This window comes from Eulemur rufifrons, chromosome 8 (genome assembly GCF_041146395.1).
Source record: "Eulemur rufifrons isolate Redbay chromosome 8, OSU_ERuf_1, whole genome shotgun sequence".
Lineage (NCBI taxonomy): Eukaryota > Metazoa > Chordata > Mammalia > Primates > Lemuridae > Eulemur > Eulemur rufifrons.
Genome location: NC_090990.1, coordinates 81,866,397 through 81,890,716, shown reverse-complemented (window position 1 = coordinate 81,890,716; position 24,320 = coordinate 81,866,397). Strand labels below are relative to the sequence as shown.

Sequence of the window (24,320 nt, the reverse complement as noted above, 5' to 3'; positions counted from 1 at the left end):
AAGAAATAAAAATAAAGCCCAACGTGGTAGCATGTGCCTGTAGTCCCAGCGACTCGGGAGGCTGAGGCAGAAGGAATACTCGGTTGAGTCCAGGAGTTCTGGCCTGTAGTGTGCTATGCCTATCAGGTGTCCACACTAAGTCCAGCATCAATATGGTGACCTTACAGGAGCAGGGGGGACCACTAGGTTGCCTAAGGAGGGGTGAACTGGCCCAGGTTGGAAACAGAGTAGGTCAGTAGTGGGATTGCACCTGTGAATGAATAGCTGCTGTACTCCACCCTGAGCAACATAACAAGAGCCTCTCTTAAAAAAAAAAAAAAAAAAAGAAAGAAAGAAAGAAAGAAAGAAAGAAAGAAAGAAAAATAAAGTTTGTTTCAGTAACAATAAATAAGAAGATATTGAGTGTTTGTTTTTACTTTTATTCACAATGTTTATAAGCCAGTTTTTTAACTGGCTTTAGAAATTAGAAGGTTGATAAATTACCTATGCTGACAATAAATGTGCTTTAATCTTTCTCACTGTTCTAGTATACACTCCATTTTGTTCATAATTGTCTTTGTCATCATTAGTTGGAGCATCTCAGAATAGTGTGCTTTATAACTATGGGGTAAAGGTTTCATATAATTTAGTAAACTAAATGTGTATAATACTCTGCAGAGTGCTCTGGTGTATATCATCTCTGTTTTCTATTTGTTTTCTGGCCATTTAAATGTTACATGAAATTCTTTGGTTACTTGTTGCTATCTTTGAAACAACAAGGTTAGAGTAGGAGCTTAAGAAGGATGCTTCTAGATTTATCTGGAGTTTGTAATCAAGGAGATACGATTCTTTTTTAGTATTTCCCTAAAAGAATTAATTTTAGATGCACAATGCTGAGAAACAAAGTTCTTTCCAAAGAAGTTGAGGTACTTGAGATGAGGCTTTAAGGAAAATTTTATGCCTCATTCTAGTGAGGAAAGATTGCTCATATGTCAGAGTTGCCTAACCTTTTTGTCAAGCCATAAAGGGCACTGTGGAAGCTGCAGTTTACTGAATCAACTGCAGTGCCATAGGATAATTAAAAATGAACTTCAGAAGTATAAATTTACTCTTTTTTATTCACATAAGATCGGGCTTATTATATTATTAAACTACTTGTATTCTGGGTTTAAAAATTTCTGGCTGAATCTTTTTTTTTTCCACAAGAAAATTCAGGAGAGATCTTGCTGCATCTTTAAACTCAAGAATTTTTAGTTTGATTCTGTTTGATCATCTGCCTGTTTGTAGTTCCCTGTTTTCTGTTTATCCTTTTGCTACTCACAATAGTGAGTCCCTTTGAAGACAATGGGAACTCTGAACCAAGAATAAAATGTTAAGAATTTGATCAGGTTTTTATTTTATTTCTTCCTAATCTGACTCTCTTTACTAGGTCATATTTCATAAATATAAACTTTTTAAACATAATTCAAGTATCTTTTCATTTGGTTGTATTTATATCAGATGAGTTTGAATGTTAAATTCTTTTTTTCTACTGGTATGCTAAATACCTTTGCATTTGTTTTCAACATGTGATACATGGTTTATTTTGGCATTTTACTTAGTTTTGTTCCTCTAAAATTGGCAGGTTTCTTAAATCCTGATCCTCAATTATTTGATTTTCATTTAACAGAGAAGCTTGTTGATTTTGTGATTTTAACCTTATTAGTTTTAGTCACTTTCACAAAATCTTAGCTCCATATAAAATTGATTTTTTTTTTTTTTTTAGTTACTTTACTTTCAATCTGTGGTGCCTTGGTATTTCACATGATTTCATTTTTTATAACTTTTCAGTGTGTAGCTTGTCTTTTATAGACTTTTTAACTTCTAGTGGGTGTAAAAACTGGATTAAATATTACTGACATTTTTCATGGAAACTCAAACTGTATTTTAAAGTTAGTAAAGTAATAAGACAAATGCCAAAGGTATCCATTAACAATTCAACAATTAAATAATAATATAAGTCATTAATATATGATATGTAACAAATGGATATATGTATCAAATGAGTAGTATGAGAGTCTTATGGAACTATAAATTACCTCATTTATTCATTTTTCAGCTCTATTACTTAGTTTTACCATTCACTCAATGTTTAATATGCTTAGTCCTGACAAACAGATTTTGTCATTTAAATCCTACTTATCTTTCAAGACTCAAATCAGTTAAACTTCTGTTTCCTCCCATCCCTCAGTAGGATTTTTTAACCCCTGTGGAACACAGTAATCCCTCTATGGCTTTTACTGCCTTTATCACTTATTTAGAACCTATACCCATTCCTGATGTGTATCATTTATTATATTATTTAATTGCATCTTAAGGCGTGTGCAAAGTATAAAATAATTATTTGGTGACTGAATAATTTGCCTCTACTGTATGCCAAATTTCGGTACAGGAGCAACGTATGTAACCTGCAATTCTGTATCCCCCATAACAAGATGAAATAAATAAAAAAAAAAAAAAAAAAAAAAAAAACAATGTGATGGGTATGACCTAGCTAACACTTATCTAGAGGCTATTCAACAACTGAGCATACTTTCAGAAAGGGAAACTTTGAAAGACCTCAAGCTACACAGCCATTATAGAAGCCATATAATAAAGTATTGCTTTATGCATTGGACAGGCCTGAAGCCATCACTTAGATGTGTTTTCCTGAGATCCTTTTAATTCTTATTCATAATTCTGTCAAAAATAGGTCACCTAGATTCTTAGATTGGAGCAAATGAGAAAGTAGCATCACTGTAAAATCAGCAAAAAGTAATAACAAAGACTTAGATTTAGGAAAAGAAGCACTTACAAGCAAAGAAAAAGAACTCAAAAAACGTAATAGTGTAGAGCCATTTAGCATAGATTGTCCAACATATCTGATAACCCTAAGGACTGTATAACAATTAATACTTATAATGAAGATTGAGATATCAAGGAATATTTAAGTTATATGCAGTATAAACTTTTAAGAACATAGGGAGTGTAAAATATATGGTGATTTTTAATGTAAGTTTGTGTGTGTTTTAATGTTTTCCATTTAAACTGTCAAGCATTGTTTATAAATTCACTTATTTGATATCTCTAATTCCCTAATCATGCTACACAAATGAAGCTGTCTGGGAATAAAATGTGAAATATACTAAAGTATTGCCCTTTACTAACACCAGGCTATTTATTCATGCTATTTCCTTAGCCTGGACCATCCTTACTGTCCCTCCCTACCTTGCCTTACCTTCTTAGCATTTTCCATGTCTGTCTTCTCCACAAGAACGCAAGACCCTTGAAGGCAGAGACTCTTACTCATTTCTGTACTAGTATGGTACTCGGGACATAGTAGATGCTCAATGAATTTTGAACTATGCTCAATTGTTATGAACAAAACACTTAAGTGCATATGGTCTTCTATTCATACTTTCAGAGAGAACAACATGTCATGGTAACATTTTTCTTTCTAGATTAAATATCCAGGTTTTCTTACTGTGTTGCATGATAGAATATTTCCTTTTTATTTCCTTCAAATGTGTTTCATTAGTTACCATTTTCTTTCTTTCTAGATGGATTAATTGCCTCTGAAGGAGCCATAAGTCCCGATTTCTTCAATGATTATCACCTTCAAAATGGAGATGTAGTTGGGCAGCACTCATTTCCTGGCAGGTAAACCATCTTCCAAGAAAAATCTAATGTATGGTATTTCCTTTGCTTTTGAAAAGCTAAAATTCTCTCATTTCCCTATCTTTTTCATTAAGCGGGGAAAACCCTCAATCTTTTCAAAGACATGTTTGATTTAAAATTAACTTATGAAGTCACATTTTCTGTGTAAAACAAAATAGAAATCATATATTTAAAAAAAAATGTTTCATCACTTTAGAAAATATAGACTGTCCATTGAAACAGGTAATACTTTTGCTGAATTAATGAACACAGATTGTTTCCTGAGTGCTTTCCAAAACCAATAAAATTTAGAATGAGAACACAAAACATGTATTTTAACAATTATTCAGACATCACTGTTTTTAAAAGTTGATGCTTTGATTAAATTGAAGACTTTTCTTCCCTAGATGGCATTCAGTAAAATATTGAAGGGGAAAAAAAAAAATCTGTCAGACCAGTATTGTTCTCCAATTATAATAAAGTTCCCCACAGCGTATATCCAGCCTCATTACCAATGATGTCATAGATTTTTAAAGTCTTGCCAGAAAGTGTAAACAATATTTTCCTCTTTATATCATTCCTAGAAATGTAATATTTTAATATAGGCTGACTGTGGAAAGTTCACATTAAGCTAGTCCAGCAAATAGGTATAGTCTTATTTTCCCTTCAGCCTATTTATTTGTTCCTTTAAATTACTGATTTAATTCTTCTTCTAAAATCCTATTTTTAATTAGCATAAGCTATTTTCTGTTTGGAAGATGTATTCATGTATTTTTTAATGAACAGTACAATTGTGACCAATATTCTATAACTCTTAATGATTACTTGTACTAAGCTATTTTAATTCAATACTAATTATAATACTTTCAGCTATTATTGATCATCTATTGTGTATAATCTGTTTTACAAATGTTCATCTTATTTATTTTATCATGCACAGCAACATTTTAAAGCAAGTTTTATTATATCTGTTTTACTAATAAAGAAATCAAGACTCTCAACTTTAAGTGAACAATTCACACGAGTAGGACGATAGAGCAAAAATTTGAACTCGGGTCTATATGTCACTGAAGCTTATGTTCTTTCCAGTGTAATAGGCTACCTAATATGGAGGAAACAAAACATACTATAGTGACTTTTGAGGTTTTTTTGACCACAATCCACATTAAAAGAAATACTTTTCATATTGCAACCTAACACACATATACATATTTGTTTACATAAATGTATCTACCTATATCCATATATGTAAAACAAAAATTTCTTAAAGTGATACTCTTACCTGTAATGCAAAATGATATATTGTTTTATTCTATTCTATTTCATTTTTTAAATGCAGATTGCAACCCACTAAGTTGATTTCACACTCACTGATGGTCAATGACCCAAATTTTAAAAGCATTGTAGAAAAACATAGGAGTATTACATGAACTGTGATAACCTTATGTGTAGGTCAGTGTTCTTTTAAGTGGCCTTTAAGTAACTAATAGCAGTTTAGAAATAGTTTCATCCACATGCTAGATTTTTATAGTAAGAAACACCTTGCCTTGGGAAATAAAAGCTAAACATTATTAAATATTACAAAGCATATGGCTTTTGATTACTTCTGATACGTCTGGCTACATTATCTGTAATTATTTAAATAGAGCCTTTGTTTAATCATTGTAAATACTGTATTGTGTCATGTGACAATTCATGGTATAAATGTTTTCTGAAACATAATTGGAAAAGGAAGAAATTATTTGGTTATGTGATCTTAATATTTATCTCAAAGAAATTTGCTTATAGCATTTATGAAATTAATTATTCTGCCATTTATATTTCACTATGAGCAAAAAACATTATTTTTTTATTTCCTGCAGATACTGCCAATCTAGAGAAAGCAGACTGCTGCAAATCATGCATTAAGAAAGACTTACTTTTATTTTTTTATATAACTGTGACTTTTAAAAAACTAAACATTTTCCCTAAAATTGACTATCCAAAATAATTTTTTTTGCTCAATTCAGCAAAATCATTCATTTCTGGATTTCAAAAATGGTCACTTTATAAAACAATAAAGATGTTTTGAAAGATAGATATATTTTGTGACTAAGTTACTTAGTTCAAAGATTTTAGGATTTTATTCCTCAGTTCTAAGTTTTTTTTAATGACTTTAGGAAAATCCTTTTACTTTTGTACCTTCAGTTCCTTTTTAAGGGTAAAAATATTTAAGTAGCTTCTTTTACTTTGTAAAAGATATCACAGTAATGTTGATTTAAAGGATTAGTTAGTAAAACTTGTGACTATTTTTCAAATCAAAAGAATGATATACTTATTTATTATAATCATTTTGATTTGAGAATTGTTTGTCTTTTAAAAAGAACATCCACTGAGAAAGTTAAATCTTTCATCTACTATCTTCTGTAATTTTTCAGTCCTTAAGTCACATTATTAATAACTATATCACTTTTTTAGAAGAAATAATTTACAATGAATTTCCTCAAATTTTTGTAGGTAATAGATCAAATGAATAGGGACTCTAAATTGTGTCAGCAGAGATACAGAGTATACAGTGTAGCCAAAGTTGTTCTTGTCTACATTCTGTTTTATTGACTTACTTGGAATAATCAGAAATGATAGCTTTTGTTCAATTATTTTTGGTTAGGATTCTCCTTTTAATAGGACTTCCATGCTCTTCTTTGATAGTAACAAACCATGGATCTTATATATGGCACATTTTTAATTCTGCAGAGATTTAAGTATTTTAAATTGTTAAATAACCCATTGACACATTTTGTAATGATAATTTTGCTGCATAATGTCCCAGATGTGAATTTTTAAATTAATGACCACCTTTTAGTTTCTGACATCCAATAGGTAAATTTGAATCTTGTTAGATTAAATCACACTGACTCAAAATATTATTTCTGAAATTTATTTTAACTGATTTTAAGCAAAATAGAAATATTTTCAAGAAATGCACATTCATTAAATAGAAGTTGTTGAATTCTGATTCTTCATCTTCACAGTGAAGATGAGAATAAGCAGACTTACTGTACAACATGGAGAATGTAAATTAACTATTAAAGAAAAATGTCTTAATTGAATTTTAAATATTGAAGAACGTGATTCTCTAAATGCCTTTAAAAAGAGGAAATGTTATCTATTTGGAGTTTTCTTCTTTCCTTTAAATTAGGGAAATGGTCCAGGTGAGTCAAAAATTCTTTCCCTGCTTCTTTATCAAATGTCTTTGATAAATAAGCACTGTCAAATTATCTGGAAAAAGAATAATAAAAGATTAATGTATAAAAGGTGAACTTTTATCATTACCATTGTTTTTAGTGATTTAATTAACAGTAGTATGTGGGATGAAACATGAAAGAGAATATGACAGGGCCAAGTGGCGTACTCATCATCCAGCTCATGGCATTTTGGTTTTTGTTGTTTAACATTTCAGTTTGAGTGAATTCATGTAAAGTAGCTGAACTCAAGTTCCCGTAAGGTAAAGAATAAATTGCTAATATATGTGACATAAGGTATTTTTAATTGTTCAAAGAAAAATTCTCCATTTCTTCCTAAAATGACAAAGTTTAGTAGTAGGACAAATGTGTTAAAAATCTGAGAAATTAAGTCAGATTTAGAGAAGTGTTTAAACAGTTGAAATTGGTGTTTTTCTTAAAATCTGAGTCAGGGAGTCCCTCTTAATCAGAATGCCTGCATTTTTGTAATATAGCAAGGCAGTTTAATTGGAAACAGTGAAAACTGTTAAACTCATCTATCCCATTCTACAAGAGAGACTGGATGTTTGATAAAATAGATACTGGCAGTTGGACAGCGAATCCTGGGTTTTAGACATGTGTCACTATTGGTTTGAACCTCTTGGCGCCAGGATTTCCCGACACTTAGAGCTAATGCAAAATGCATTAGGGCTTTAAGGCATTAGCTATAGAGTTGCCAATCCCAGAGCGTCAAATGTAAATCTTTCCCTCCCCAAATCTGTACTGGTGTTAGAAAGTAAAGTGGAACTCGCTATTGAAGCTAATTAAAAATAATAGGAGCAAGACTAACTTTTTTCCTGTTATATACCATATATGCACACCATATTTTTGGACCGTTTTTTTATTATAACTTTTACTTTTCAAGACTAACAAGAACCTCATGTTAAGAGTATTTTTAAACTGCTGCCAGCTTTTACAAATCAGTTTTTGTTGCAGTAAAAATGGTCCATTTTTCTTTTATAAGAATCCAATTTTCATAAACTGAAAAAAAAAAATTGCAGAGACTGCTTAGGTTTCCTTGGGGCTTTGAAAAATATTTTTCACAGAGCCTGGAGTTCTTTGTGGTTGGCACAGTGATGTCATTTACTGACCATTTCAGTGGGGTCCAAGATGAACTAGATGTGTGCATTATCTGAGCCATCTGATTCTTACACTTTCATTTTCTATGTGTGTGTTATAGCCTGCCTTTTTTTTTTGCTTGCTTGGAATACTTTAATATTAACTTTTTTGTGCATTATACATACTATATAGTACATATATATACCTTCTGTTTGGTCTCTATTTTTTTCAAACACTAAATCACAGTTAAAATGTTAGTTGCAATCTAAAAAAATCATACTGAATAGAACTAACAAATTAGTTGTTTAAAATATAAGAAACATTTTATCCAAATGTTTACATGTATGATTTTTCCTAAGTCTAGAATTCTACATGTTCCAACAGGCATATTTCTTTAGCTGTAAGACCACCTAATTATACTCAGCTATTTAGTTTAACTCAGCTTTTTTTCACTTAAGAAAAGCAACCTCAAAATTACATATTCTCTGTATGAAAGGTATTGTGCAGTGTTTACAGAAGTACACATTATTACTATTAATAGAAGTACATATTAAGAGTTTATTTCAAAGCAGCTATTCAAAAGAGAAATCAAATTTTTGTCCATTTTACAGTTCTTAATTTGGCCAAACAAGGAATTCTTTAATATTGAGAAGAAAGTAAATATTCTTGCAAAATGTCTTCTTTGATAAGTCCTTTATCAATTTTTAATTGATAACCCAAACTCTTTCATTTGTTGTAATAATTAAGTTTTAGTGGCCGTTTATTACCATGGCAGAAGCATAGAAATTACACAAAAGGTCAAAAAAGGTAAAAAGAAACTCCCAGAAACATTTCGTTTGATAGACATTGAGACCAACCAATTGTTCAGCATTGTAAGAACTAAATTAATTGGTAAATACTTATAAAATATTTTTTAAATAATCATTAACTTAAAACACTGCTTTATTTAGTATATTTATTTTTTATCAAAGATGATCATAGCTTTTTTGTTATCCATGAATTTTTCTCATTACTTTTTCTTAGCAGAGATTATGCTTCATGAAGCCTTTTTTAAAAACTCCCAACTTTAGTAATTTTTCTAGATACAGTGATTGCAGAATAAAACAGCCAGATACCATTTTCACCTATCAATTGCCAAAGACGTTTTAACAGTGATACCCACACATCAGAGCAAAGACTTACTCTTAAACACCTTTTGTGGGAATTTAAGTTGATAAAACCTTTGTGAAAGGTATTTGATAATATAGAACAAGAGCCTTAAATTGTTTACTTCCTTTAACACTATAGCTTCATTTCTAAGAATTTGTCCTTATGAAGTAATCAGAGATAAAAATGAAGACTGATAAGTTACTATGTGTCAAAGAATATATACATATATATCTATACAATAAACATGTTTTTCAACACTGCTTTTGTGCCATAAGATTTTGTCCACATTATTGTTATGCTTTTTTAAGTAAACACTATATATGAAGGTCAAGATAAGTCAAAATAGATCCATTTAGCAATAGATATTCACCTTATATAAAATTCTTCAGTTTTTTAAGGATTGACCACAAAGAACTTTTTAATTTGTTTCTCCTTATTGAAAATTCTTCTTTTATAAAAATATTATTCACATATGAGGTTTTGATTAGCATAAAACTAGATATACAGCACTGCCACATCTGTAATTCTAGTAATTTAAAGTAGACAATATGGTTAGGGATACTACTTGCTCATTCAATTTACATTCATTTATTCACATGTATTAAAAATTAGGATAACAGATTTATTGATTTACACTTAATATATAAACGTGTTTTCATTTTAAGACAAGTGTGTTATTAAACATTGTATAATTTTTTAAAAAACAAAAACTCATTGAATGTCTTATATATGCAAGGCACTATTATACATTTTATTGCTCTTTGTTCTTGACATGTACATTTGCATGGGTCCCTAATACTTGTTTGTAGCTGGATCTAGGTTGGGATATTTGCAAGAGTTATTTCTCAATTTAAATAGAATTTTATTAAATATTGATTAAAACTCACAGAGTAGAATCTCTTTATAGCAACAGCAAGGTAGGGTGCCAAGACAATATCCTGTTTACTTTTACAAAGTGCTGTTTCAGGAACACTATATGAGCCAATGTGAAATATTCAGATCTTTGTAAATTTTTATTATAAACTGTATTCAGTTATCCAAATGACATTTTTAATATATATAAACATCTATTTCAAGGCCAGTAATAAATGCCCTACCTAACTATAACCAATACAAATAATTTTAAGTTCTTCTCACCTTCATCAATATTAATGAAGCAGAGATGTGTGGTAAAATTTCTTGAAATTAATAAGACCATAAGAAATAATACTATATGACAAGTAAAATTTTACCTAAGGTAATGAGTGGTCACTTTATTCTTAAGCTTGTGGGATGGTAAAAATAGGAGTACAAGAGTGGCAATAACTATGTAACAACACAGTCCTGATGAGAAAATCAAACCAATGCAAATAAAAATTTTTTACACTACAGGACTCTTGCTCTAAAACAATTTTTACATGAAATCTCATTTTGTTTCTGAATCTCATTTTATTTCCATAGCAGTTCTACCACTTAACTTTTTTATTTAAGATGATGAACTGTCTTCAGAGCCTTCTAAGAGTTTCAAAGAATAAAATGTTTAAGGGTTTTTTTAAATCTAAATCTAAGTATGTAAAGACTAATAACTTGCATTTATATCTTTATGTACCTCATTTGATCATCAAGTGTGTGAGGTATACAGGGCAAAGAGCAGTATTGTCTCCATTTTAAAATGTGGAAATTAAGGCTCAGAGATTTTTAAAGGATTAGCCTAAAACCAGGTAGCTCATAGTGAAGCCTTTAAGCTTGGTAAGAGACACCATTACTGCCTCTAGATGACAAGCAGATGTATTAGTAGTCTATCAGTGAACTGTGCTTTAGAAATCTCAGAGTAAATGTTATTAAAATTCAGAGTAAAATATGTAGGTTTTGTTGTACAGCACAACACATTTACCTATTTTGCTTTAATACATTGGACATGGTTTACTGCAAATTTGGTGCTTCAGATTTGCTTGGAGGCAAGCTACTAAGGGCTTATTAACACATTAAGTAATTAGTTCACTACCTTTAAATTCTCTTAAGTAGTTTGCTAAATTCTCTACAGATTAAATCCAGTTGCATAAAAAATGGGAATTAATTGAGTTGGATAATCTCAGTCTAGAAGGGTAGATGCCTCATGTAAATCATTTATTTAGCTAATTAACCATCCCATGCATGATTGTATTGTTTTAAAAATGCCTGTAAACAAACCCTCATGGGCTTATTATATATTAGTATTATTTCTCTTTTTTGTTTAGACTGTTTATAGAGACAATTTCTTTCTAGTATTGAAAAGACAAGGAAATTCAGTTCCACTGCTTGGACACTAATGATTTGCGTTTCCCAAGGAGAATTGAATTAGGTTTTATTAGTAAATTGGGCCTATAACCTTTAAGGCCAATTTTTATTAGATTATCACACATCAGCATTAGCAAATTGTAAACTTTACTGAAATATGGAAATATGAGCCAAAAATCAAGGCTTAGAATCCTGGAAACTTGGGAAGATGTTTTATCCTAGAGAAATTACAGTCCTGACTTGGGAAAATATTTTAAGTGACTTACTTTCCTTTGGAAATTTAGAAGCAAGAGAAGACTTTGGTGATAGAACTACCCTCATCAAGTTAGTGTTAATTTTCAGTCTGCTAAAATGAGCATTGTTTTTGGAGGCATGCATATTAGCTGTGCATATAAAGCCCAAAGATACTCCCAAAGAAAAGTATAATTTGTTGTCAGTTCATTAGGACTTTCAATTAGGAGAAGAAATTCAGCATTACTGGGTCTATAAATAAAGAAAGTAATCTGAATATGACTGGAGCCTTTAAAAATGTTAACATATCAATTATGGTATAGCTTTGTGCTATAAGTTACATGGGAGTTAATCCAGTTGTGACTGAGAAGTTAATTATATCACCACCATTTAAGAGTGATTATCTACTGTTAAAGTTCGTACAGTTTTGACATGTATTAATTACGTTTTTGTTGCCTACACAGGTATAAAAATTATTTATGAATTTAAATGGAAAGAAAGTCTTTAAGCAAGATGCCTGCTCTTATGACTTACATGACCTAGGAAATGCCTTTATTTTCAAAAAAAAGAAAGAAACACAAGGTTTTTTTTAAGGGAATAGAATGCAAATTACCATTTTAAAGGCTTTCTTATTCATATTCTAATAATAATAAAATTGTATGCAGTTGTATGATAAGCACCACTACCCTCTCCAAAAAATTAGGAGAGAAGTAGAGCCTGTCATCTTTTATTTCCTTTAAGTCTGAATTTAATGATATTGAGCTTACTCCTTAACTCAGGGATATTTCCTAATTTAAGGTAGATGTATTCTAGCCCATCTGTATTTTGATTGATTTAACAAGCTGACTTAAATATTTATAAACAATTGCTAAAATTAACTTATATTAGAAATATTAAATAGATATTTTTCTTAAATATTTGTTTTAAAAAAAAACAGCTGAAACCTAGGGCCCATGGGTTTTTAAATATAATGCTAATTCCCATATTTTCCATATTACTCATAATCTTTATGGATATGCTATTCCAAATAACTCATTTCTCAAGTGTGAGCCATTTGGGCTCTGTAAACTGATTTGCACTTATTTTGAATAGGGATTTTACGGATTATAGGTGAATTATTAAAGTAAATTTATATTGCCAAATAAATCTAAGAAAAAATATTAAGCTATAGTAAATGAGGAAAGAATGTACAAATGAAGACCTACCTACTTTGATAAGTTTAGTGGTTACTTTCTATTTCAAAAAAAGAAAAGTTTTTTTTTGTTGCGTTTTTAAAAGGGGGAAGGGGAAGTAGTCTATATAAAACTGCTTACAGAAGTATCTAGGACAAAAACAAGGAAATATAATGTTCTAAACTCAGCCAGTCCAAACCACTTGAGCTGCTATGACAGCTCATAAAACTGAGAGTAGTTTTTAACTGGGCTCTGTTTTACATTGCCAAAGTGAATTTTCCTTGCAGGAAGTAGCCAGAGGGTTTATTTAGTTTCCAGTCCATGGCTTTGATCTTTCTGTACTGTCACATCTCAGGTTACACAGCCCTTTTTCACTGCAGTAAATCTGCAACAGTTAATGAGAATAAAATTTCCTCCTTCTTACTGATGGAGGAGGCATGCTGTTAAATGCCAAACCACAGCCAACTGCATATTTGCAGAATTTCAGCTACAATGTATGAAAACAGTGCAATCAGTTTAATCTTGTTGTCTTTGTAATTCATTTTATTAGGCTTTCTTACTTTTCAAGTGACCTACTTTATCAAGTAGTGGTTGCAGGATAAACCTAGAAGATTTAGAATGTGAATAAACTAGGAGGAGAAGGTGTGCACGTGGTAGGGTGGGGGAAGGCTGGTGTAATTCCCCATGTACTAACATTAAGATTCAAGTTGGGTCTACTTTAATGCATTTAAGAGACCAAGCCTTTCTTTCTCCTCAAATAAAATAAACTGGTTTGTTATTTCTTTGGTTATTTTGTATGGTTTAGTTTGAATATAAGCTAGTACTTAATGAGTTTATTTAAAGTATCAGAACATTATTTTTCACTTTCGATTACAGGGAAGATACCATAGTATTTAAGGAAATGTGAAGGGTTTCAAAAAACTTGATCTCCATATTATAAGAGCAATTAGAGTAAAAATAATATTAATATCCTCTAAACCATCTTATCAAATGGGTCCTTACACATAAAGGAAATATTATAAATATCTGCTGAATAAATCACTGGAATTTCCAAATCGAATTTAAGCAAGCTGAATTTTATATATTTTACGTATATTTTATATATGTATCTTCATAGTTACAAACAATAAAGCATCATATTTCTTTATTTTCTTTTTTTTTATTACAGTGAAATATCTCAGTTAAGGCATTATTTGATTCAGTTAATATATGTTAAGTTGTTAAATTTATTTTTTCCTTAGCATCTTTTATCTTTTTTTTCTACTGCCTTATTTTTGTAGAACTTAGCAACTTATTTATCAAGCAATTCACCCTCAGAAGGCCATCTTGGTTGATAGCCACTGATAAGTATATTTTATCATATGTTTATATATAGAAATACTACAAAATAAAATATATAAAAGAAATCAGCTTCTGGTTTCTTAGGACTGAAGTCACGGTTACAGTTGTAGCCATCTGATTTCACAGACTAAATCATTTCCATTCTCCTAAAAATCTAAATGTTGGGATAAATCAGCAGTGTCTAATACCCATTCATTGATTTAGATTACTATCATAAAAGCAATAATTCAAAGTGTATTGGGAACTCAGAAGAATATTTCTAAATTGGGGATAGTAAAATCAGATCTCCTCATAAAATAAAGGATCCACTTTGGGAAGGTGTCTGTTGTTAGTTACCCCAATAAGAAAGGAGGGTAAAAAGAGTGTGTTGAAAATTTCAAAAGAGAGGGAGGTGCGGCGCCACTCACTACCTTAGGCCTTTTCAGAAGGTATTAGGTATAATGTAGAAATGTTGAACTTTAAAAATGTAGCTTATGCTCCTAGAATTGTTTTCAAATAAGCTTATCTAATGTCTACTTAAACTGTAACATCGTAGTTTGCATGTGAAAAGATGTAGGCGAAACAGAATTTTAGACTATCTGGGGCCTGTTCTGTAGTTTGCTTCTTTGTTTTTCTGCAACTTTAAATCTGTTCAAAATTCTGCACTTGAAAGTCTCCAGAAAATTTCCTAACAAAGTAAATGATTTTTTTTTCAGTTTTTGTTGTTCTTTTGAAAAAACCATAAATCTCAAACAAGTGCAACTGCTCAATTATTTATGTTTTTGGAACATGAACAGTCCGGTATAGTTTTAAATGAAATTACTGGAAAGGAGTGGAAACAATAATGGAGGCTTCAATGCTATACAAATTTAATCTTTATTCTAATTATATTATTTGAAAATGGTATTCTCTAAATGCTTTCAAATTTGTCTACAATCTGAGATAGGTTGACTAATGATGATGGTATTTTATTAAAATATATTTAGTGTAAGTGCCAGGCAGTATGCTGATTGCTATTTATTACATCTCTTATTTACTCTTCACAAGAGCTGAGGAAAGAAGACATTATTATTAAGAAAACTGAAGCTTTTAGAATTAAGCAACTTGCCCAATATTATCTTCCCATCACCCAATCCATAAACTACTCTTATTTTCCCCCACCTTTCTTTCTTGCCTTCTGTTACAATGAAGGAAATGTTCTTTTTTCAAAGTCCAGTCAGTCCATTTTTACTCTGGACCCCATCCCTTCTTGCCTTTTCAAGGACTTTTTTCGATGTTTTCACTCTTTTTTCCCTCTCCTGAGTCAATCCTGTGAGCATATAAACATAGTTTGGAATCTCCAGTCCACAGCCCCATATCATATTCCAACTAGAATTGGGCTCCTTTCTCTTCCTCAAACTGCCCATTTCTTATTTCTTTTATGCAAAACTTCTCAAAAAGACTCTTATTCATTCTTCAACTTCTCCAGTCTTGTCAAAATCACCAGTAGTTTTCATATTGCCAAATCCAATAGACGGTTTTCATCTTCAACTCTCAGCTATATTTGACACAGTTTGACCAGGCCCTGCCTTTTGAAACTCCCTTCTCTCAGCTCTTACGGCATCCCATTTTTCTGTTTTTCCTCTAAACCCTTTTTCATTCCTTCCCAATGTTCTTTGTTGGCTATTCCTCCTATTTTCTACCTTTAAATGCTCGTTACTTCAAGGCATCAGCCCTGTTCTCTATCCAGACTCTATTTGTGGGGGAGGAGATTCTTTTCTAACTATACCCACCATCTATAGGATTTCATCCAGATCCCATGACTTTACATACTGTATTTTTAGCTGAGCCTTCTCTTCTGAACGCCATCTTTATCCTTCTTTCTATTTGACATATCCAATTAAATACTCCATAAAATTTAACTTTTGGATTTCCCATATTAAACAGGTTCCTTCTCTGATTTTCCCATCTTAGTAAATGTCACCACCATCTACTTGGTAGTTTAAACCATAAACTTTGGAGCGGTTCTTGATTCCTCCCTTTTCCTCAGCATTACCCCCTGTCCCTAGAGCAAACCATCTACATGTCCTGTTGTTTTCATTTCTAGAATATGTCTCAAATGTGGCTATTTCTTTTCATTTTCACTAGTAATACTCAGTTTAAGCTACCATCATCTGTCACCTGTACCAGTCAGTAGCCTCCTAATTAATTTCCATGCTTCTGTACTGCCCTTGCATTCCATTTATTTTCCACAGCAGCCATCATGATCTTTTTAAAGTGTAAGTCAGATCATGGCTTCCATCTGCCTTCAGTGGCTTCCCATGCACCTATAATTAAATACAAATTCCTTACCGTGTTCTATAAAATCCTGCATTATTTGACACTTATCTACTTCTCCAGACTCATCTTCTGCAAATGTTCCAATTGCTTATTAATTCTACCCACTCTGGGCTCCATTCTCTTTCTCAAACACCAAGTTCTTTCTCAATTCATCACCTTTGTACTTAACTTGAATAGTCTTCTAACTTTTTAAATAACTGGCTGCTTCTTATCTTTCAAGTTTCAGTACAAATATTACTTCTCAGAGAGTCTTTTCCTAACAAAATTATCAAAGAAGCTCCTCCCACATCTACTCTAATCATTTAGTTTTTGTTCACTTGTCTATCTCCCTCCTTCACAAGAATATAGTCTCTAGACAGGCAAGAATTTTGACTATCTTATTCAAAGTTATATCCATGCTACCCAGCACACTCTAGGTTCTCAATTAGTCATAAAGATCAGAGCCAATATTCAAACACAGATATGTCTTACTCTATTTCCATGCAGTGTTTTATTTTCAATGTAAACTTTTTTTGTGTGATTTCATAATTTTATATTTAATTTTTATTGTTTCAGTGGCATCCTTTCAAATGTACAGTGCATAACTTCTATTAAATATATAATCAAGGTATACATGTATTATATACTCTGTTTATAATATTACATGGTCTGAATTATAAAATTGTTGGCAGAAACCTGTGCTGTATGAGAAAAATTTTAATAACCTAGATAAGATAAAAACTGTCTTTTGAATTGCTATATTTTATATAGATGAAGATGCTTACCTTCATAATTAAGATCCAGTTAAGAGATTCTTAGTATACTTGTATTATACTACTACATACCTAATTAAATATACCGAGAAGTATTCATCTATACTAAATATATACTCTCTTTCATAGAAAAAATTTCTATTTCCAAAAGAAACTCTTTGTAATGTCCCCATATTACAAGTTACAAGTGTGTTAAATCATATTAATAATCCATCTAATTTCATCTAGCCTTTTGTAGGTTCACTATAACAAAAAAAGAAATAACATGATTAGTATTAAAATTCTTATTAGTAATAACAGTAGCCAGCTGACTATTTAGAATTGCAAAACAATTTCTTAGAGTTACATTTGGAATACAAATTTTTCATGGAGAAAGGAAAGTAGAATATGTGTTTAGAAGTCACATAATTTCAGTTAAGGCAGTTTCATTGCTGACTTGTTATAGACTGTAGTTTTTTTTTTTGGTTTGTTTTTTTTTTTTTTTTTTTTGGTTTTTTTCAGTTTTGTTGTACCAGAAGTAATGGCTCCATACTTAAACATCAGGGAATGTTCTTTTCTCATTTCTCTTTTAGAAACATGATCTTGCTCTGGTTCCCAGGGGCTGCAGTGGCATGATCACAGCTCACTGTAACCTTGAACTCTTGGGCTCAAGCAATCCTCCTTCGTTCGCTTCCCAAAAGACCAGGATTACAGGCATGAGCCATTGCACCCAGCTGAGAATTTAAGAATTTTTAAAGTTACATCTTTAGAGGATGGTACTATAATAGAATATTATAAAGATTTGTATTAGTTTTCATTGTCAAATAGCATAAGTTCTATAGCAACAAATAATACCCCATACTTAAAATGAATAAAGGGTATCCCTGATCTTATTTCTTTCCTGTTACCAGGTTGTAACTAATGACCTGGTCATTAGACTTACGATTTACTGGTCATCAGTAAATCATAAGCAGATCATATATGTTGTTGGGGTTTTGTTGTTGTTGCTGCTGTTATTTCCAAAAGATACTTTTAATTTAACTTAAAGTTTCTGTGATGACAATTGAAATTAACTTCGTAGAGCACAAAATAAAAACAGAATCAAGGTAAAGATATGCATTTAATGTTTTCTTTTAGCACTAAAATTTCCTTTTAGTTGACAAGCACTCGGATGGGATCTAGGGACATAGAGATCAGTAAGAAATAATTTTCCCTTTGAAAGCTTATAGTTCAGGGTTAAAATATTAATTTTTAATGAGTTAAAGCATCCTATTTATTTTTCTTTATTTCAACTTTCTTTTTTTGAAAATATTTGAGACCAGTAGTATTATCAGGCTTATAAAAGGAATTAATATTACAGTGTAAGTATTTGGACATCAATGGGTCTTTTACCTGTTTCTGCCCACTTTTATGTTATTCTCACACCTTGGGTAAAATATATGTGCATGCACACACACACATATCTCCAATAGAATAAACATCTTAAACACTTCTGAATTGTCCACAACTTTTAGAGAAAACAGAAATAATGGTCTTAAGAATGCCATATTATCTTAAATAATAAACTACCACCCCCCTTATTTTTTTTTTTTTTTGAAGAGCATGCTATTTGGAGTGTTGTCATTCGTTAACTGATTTTTTTATAAAAGCATAGACCTTATCTTCTTACAGAAAAAAACAATCTAGATAATGTGAATTTTCTTAGAAAAAAGTAAATAGGTTCAGATTTCATGGAATTTTAAGCTAAGCAGTGCAATATTTGACAAAGAATTATATTATTATGAAATCCAACCTCCTGAATTACAGAGGCTGTTTAATAAAACATTGTGCTTTGATGATCTGATAATTCACTGGAGTTTAGTTACTTCATTATAACAATAAGTAGTTTGGAAGGATTAGTCCAGATAGCACCTTTTTGTGGCTTTGAAATAAAGATACTGCCTCTTCAGAAACATGTCAATATCCTACAAAATGTAATTTGAATGATTGTGAGTTTGGGGGAAAGTCCAGGAGTTTGATGCAGATGTTGATTTTCTATGCCTCCCATCTCACGGGTGAAAGGTTTCCTTAGTAAAGACTAACCCTTCATTTTACATAGATACATACTCCCAAGGGAACAAGTGACAAAACATTTTTAGTCTTTGAATTTCTTTTAACACTGACATTATGCCTATTGATGAATTTTTAACACTTTTGAGACAGTATCTTACTCTGTTGCCAGGACTAGAGTGCAGTGGCATCAACATAGCTCACTATAACCTCCAATTCCTGGGCTCAGGCGATCCTCCTGCCTCAGCCTCCCAAGTAGCTGGGACTACAGGCATGTGCCACCATGCCTGGCTTTGGGTAGAGATGGGGGTCTCACTATGTTGCTCAGGCTGGTCTCGAACTCCTGGCCTCAAGTGATCATCCTGCCTCAGCCTCCCAAAGTGCTAGGATTACAGGTATGAGCTATTGTGCCCAGTCAGGTTTTTTGTCATTTTTTAAAGAAAATGTAATAAATCTCCATATGAAGTTAAGAGGACTAATTATGGACTATACTTGTAGAATTTATCTATAGGAATTTTAGGGCCACATGCAATGTTTCAGTAATAGCCCAAATCACTTGGCAATCTCACAACTGTTCAGTGCCTCCATGAATTAGAACTCAGACTTACTTCAGAGACAAGTGTGGCACTCTGTAATATAATTTATTTTAAAATGCTACTTTGTTTTTCACTTGAGAAGAATGATTAGTAATTTTCTAAACTTTATACTTCTATTATTAATATTAAAGTTAATTGTGGGTATATGTAAAATCTGTGTATGTCTCTGTTGATTTTTAAGTAAAAGCTACTTTTTTCCTATGGTCTCATTTCACACTAGAGAAGCACAATCAACAAATACTTCCTTGTGCTCTTTGATTAAGTTAAAGATTTTAAATAGTCTTTTGAATACACTTAAACAAGAACATAATCAATGATTTCTTGAATCTCTTCTCTTTTTGTGGACATAAGTCAACATTCTATCTCAAGTAATGTAATATATTTTATATATCATAAGCCTATTTTCTTTGTTTAGCTTTAGAAGAAATTATATCTAAAGTTGATACATCCCACTTTTTCAGAAATTCTTTCCATTTCAGGTTTTTCCAGCCAAAAACAAAGCACCTTCATATTGGCCTGTCAGAAATTAAAAGGCAAAGCAATATTAAAAAGGAATCCAGATTTGGTGGACAGTTATCAAGTGGCTAATTTAGAGCATCTCAAATGTGAAAGGATGAGAGGAGGCTTCTATGAACATAGTTAGGCAAGTAAATTTTTCAATTGCAACTGTAACTTAAAAATCACATCTTTTCAAATCAATACAAGAAACCCCATAAAGCTATATTTACATAGATATTCAAACTTCATGCTGAATTCTCTTTTGAAGTGATAAATAAACAAGAATTCTTAAAAAATCTCAAAACTTTTAAAAAGAAGGTCAAAGTTTTTTAAAAAAGGTTTCTGGGTTTCAAGGCCTTTATAAATATTGGACTATTGTCATTCACCTCATTCGATGTATATACAATGGGGAGAAAAGAAACTATTACAGTTTTTTACAGTTGCATCTTGCTTTTTTTACCCCCTCAAAAGTCTAGGGAAGGTTGCCATCAGCAAGTAGGCACCATAGTTATTTTTAATTGGATCAACTTATTCCTTACCCTGCACACTTGAAATAACTAATGTAGATATACCTGTATGCTAGTTTAGAATGCTATCTAAAACCCAGATAATCTCAAAAATGTATGGTACATTCCCATCTCCCTAAAGAATTCTCATAGTTTTCCAGCTTTGCTTATAAGTATCAGATTGTCAGGTTGGCACAAGCCCCAAAACAATAAACATCACAGAATGAAAATTCCCGACCCTAAATGTTTTCATGAACTGTGTACTTTTCTAAGAGAAGCCAACACTAGCAATAAACCCGAGTACAGGAATGTGTACAATGTGGAAAGTGATGATTTGTGAGAGATAACTAAAAACTGTACCCTTGATTGGCTACTTTCAAAATAAACTCATTGAATATAAAATAAGATTAAAAAGCAAGTAATGAGAATTGCCCCATATGTTTCATCCCTGCAGGTATTGTGTCATTTGCATCCATGATGACATAAAATCTAAAGGGTTTTGATTGAGTTACCTTATTTATACAAGCAGTCCAGTCTCACTATGGTAAAAAGACGATATGATTGGCCATGGCATTATTTTAGTGCAACAGCAATTAGTATGCCTATGTGTAGGCATAAATCTCTATGAATTATGTAAGAGCCCTGTAAAGACACAGAGAAAGCATGTGAAAGAAGCATGCCAAGTATGATAGAGTATCTCTGAACTGTCTAGATTGTTTGGCAGGAGCCAGAATTTCCTAAGCATTTTTAGAGATAGATCCATCATTTTCATATGTCATAGCAATAACAGCAAACATATACTGTAAGAGTTACTGTTTTTGGAAATACAGTCTCAAGGCATAGAGATTCTAAAAGGGATAACCATTATTCTTATTTTACAAAGAAAGAATTCATGACAAAATTAGTTACAGGTATAGACTGAAACAAGGTTATATCAATAGAGACAGAAATCCCGTTCAGATATTCTGGTTTTGAGTTCACTGCACCTCCCTAACTTGAATAAAATTCAGGACTTACTGCTAAGTTTATACTTAATTTAGTTTTGCTGAATTTCATAAACTTAATTGCCAGTCCTTAAATTAAGAGGGACAATGCTTATGTATATCAGTGATAAGAAAAAAATATATAGTGTTTCCTTATGCTGCTTTGAAAATAATTTCCATTTAAATATAGTATAATAAGAGAGTACAAGTCAGAAAAACATTTTTTTAGAATTATATACTTCTACATTCCAGTCTGCACTGAATTTGCTTGATAGCAATGCAGTGCATGATGAAAGGGTGCTTAGCCCTATTCTTTGAAGATGATGTAGAAATACTTTGTTTCATCAGAAGACATGCAATGTAACAATCTACAATTAGTCTTATACCTGAGCAGAAAATGAATTTACCTTTTTTTGTAGGCCCATAATGTAACAGTTAAATATATTCTTAAAGACCAAGAAAGCTTATGAGATAAAGGTAGAGATTTAATACCTGTTCTAGTGCTAAATGCAATGTTAGTGTATTATACAGTATTCTGAGATCCTAAATGCTCTAGAGCTGCAGTCCCCAAGTCCCAGGCCCTGGACTATGGCCTGTTAGGAACCAGGCCACACAACAGGAGGTGAGCTGCAGGGGAGCTTCATCTGTATTTACAGCCGCTCCCCATTGCTCGCCTCACTGTGTGAGCTCCACCTCCTGTCAGATCAGCAGCAGCATTAGATTCTTGTAGGAGCAGGAACCCTACTGTGAACTGTGCATGCGAGGGATCTAGATTGCACACTCCTTATGAGAATCTAATGTCCCGCCCATGCTGCCCCCAGTCCATGGAAAAATTGTCTTCCATGAAACTGGTCTCTGGTGCCAAAAAGGTTGGGGACCACTGCTCTAGAGGACACTAACTGCAGTTTTTCTGACCTGTATTTATTACTGAAATTACTGAATTAATGACTGGAAAGTTTCAAATAATACTGCCCAACATAGATCTTTAAAAATATCCTAATGGGGCAAGAAAATACCCTTTTCTAATATATTGGCAATTACAAATTTATTTAGAATCAAATTTTCAAACTTTCTTGCTTGGCTATTTTAAAAGATGTACTTTTAATTAAATATAGTTTCTATTATCCGTATTTTTGCCCTCAATTTTGGAAAAATATTAGTTTGATTTATCTACCCAAAAAGTCTTTACTTATTCACCACTATTAATTTTTATAAGTCAAATGTAATTTGTCTAGCCTAAAAAATTGAGACAAATAAATGAATAAATAGACTCTGAAATAAGTTGGAAACTTTATATTAAGCATCTTAGATTTGATGAGATTTTTTTTTTGACAGATACTTGTCAACCTCTTATGTAAGGTAGTAAAATAAAGTGGAAAGTTTCAAAACTATATCAAAATATTCTCAAACTGTGTTATTTTAGGATCTTGGAGACATGAGTTTTTAGAGAAACTTAACACTAATTTTTCATTTAAAGGAGACTGATGTTATGTCAGTAGGGGTAGCATGCATGTTAGATGGCCATATTACCTCTTTGATTTTGTTCATATGGCAAATTTCTGTTTCATAAAGAAAGATGAGGAGTTGATAATACTTCATTTTGAATACTACCCATGATAATTTTATATTCTATTCCATTTCTTGAGCTTGTTCTTTTCAATAGTGCATTATCACTTCAAGATTCTAGTTAAGGATTAAATTATAATAACTAAAGGTCATTATTCATATTTTAACCAGTTATTCCAGCTAAAGAGTTTTTAGTACTAGTATTAACTTTTGAATTATGTTTGAGGGCTTAGACTTTACAGCATGTTTAGTTTCTTTTCATTTCTTTTTAGTATTTTTCAGTACTTAATAGTCTCCCACCCCCACCTCCAACAAGAACTCTCCTCTCTGTTCAACATCAGAAACATTTTCCTTTTTGGCATGTGCTTTCTGGTTCCCCAAGCAGTATAAGCAAATTGGAAAGTTCAGCTGTCATTCTTGGAAGGTCATAGATCACACTAGCAGCCTGAATAATCCAAGAGGTTTTAAGTATCATAGCATTTAGTTTAAAGTGAAATTTGCTCTGACAGGGCTGGCAGACCAATAGGAAAAAGAAATATTTATGCTTGGAGAAGTGCATATGTAAAGACCAAAAGTATAACTGATGGCTGGAAGTGATTTCAGTCTAAAAAAACAAATCATTAAGAGAGTGCATAGGGGTAAAATACACAGTTCATATTTTAAAGAGTCTCAAAATGAACCAGCAACTAAGGTTAGCATTACATAGTAATTAGTTGTGGTGTTCAGTCTTTAACTCACTCAGTACCAGACAATATAGTTAAACTATCACTGAGAAAACATTGCTACTTACATGATATTCTCTGCTTTAAGCCTACAGCAGTAATTTTGGTACCTTAAAAAACCAAGGTATTATGACAGATTATATAAATGTTGAACCAGTAACAGACAAACAATTATTTAAAGGAGGTGCTAATGACTCAGTTTATTGACCCAGGGGTTATTTAAGCCACTCAGCAAGTTCCCTTAACATT

The 24,320-nt window shown here is 31.7% G+C and overlaps 1 protein-coding gene across 2 annotated transcripts in view; it reads left to right on the top strand.

Annotated features, from left to right (window-relative positions):
- Positions 1-24,320, top strand: part of KIFAP3 (kinesin associated protein 3) — a 139,363-nt gene that overhangs the window by 104,805 nt on the left and 10,238 nt on the right. For both annotated transcript variants that reach the window (XM_069478326.1, XM_069478324.1), the window contains one exon: positions 3,558-3,657. In XM_069478326.1, coding sequence (XP_069334427.1) covers positions 3,558-3,657 — 100 coding nt within the window. The remainder of the gene's footprint in view (positions 1-3,557; positions 3,658-24,320) is intronic.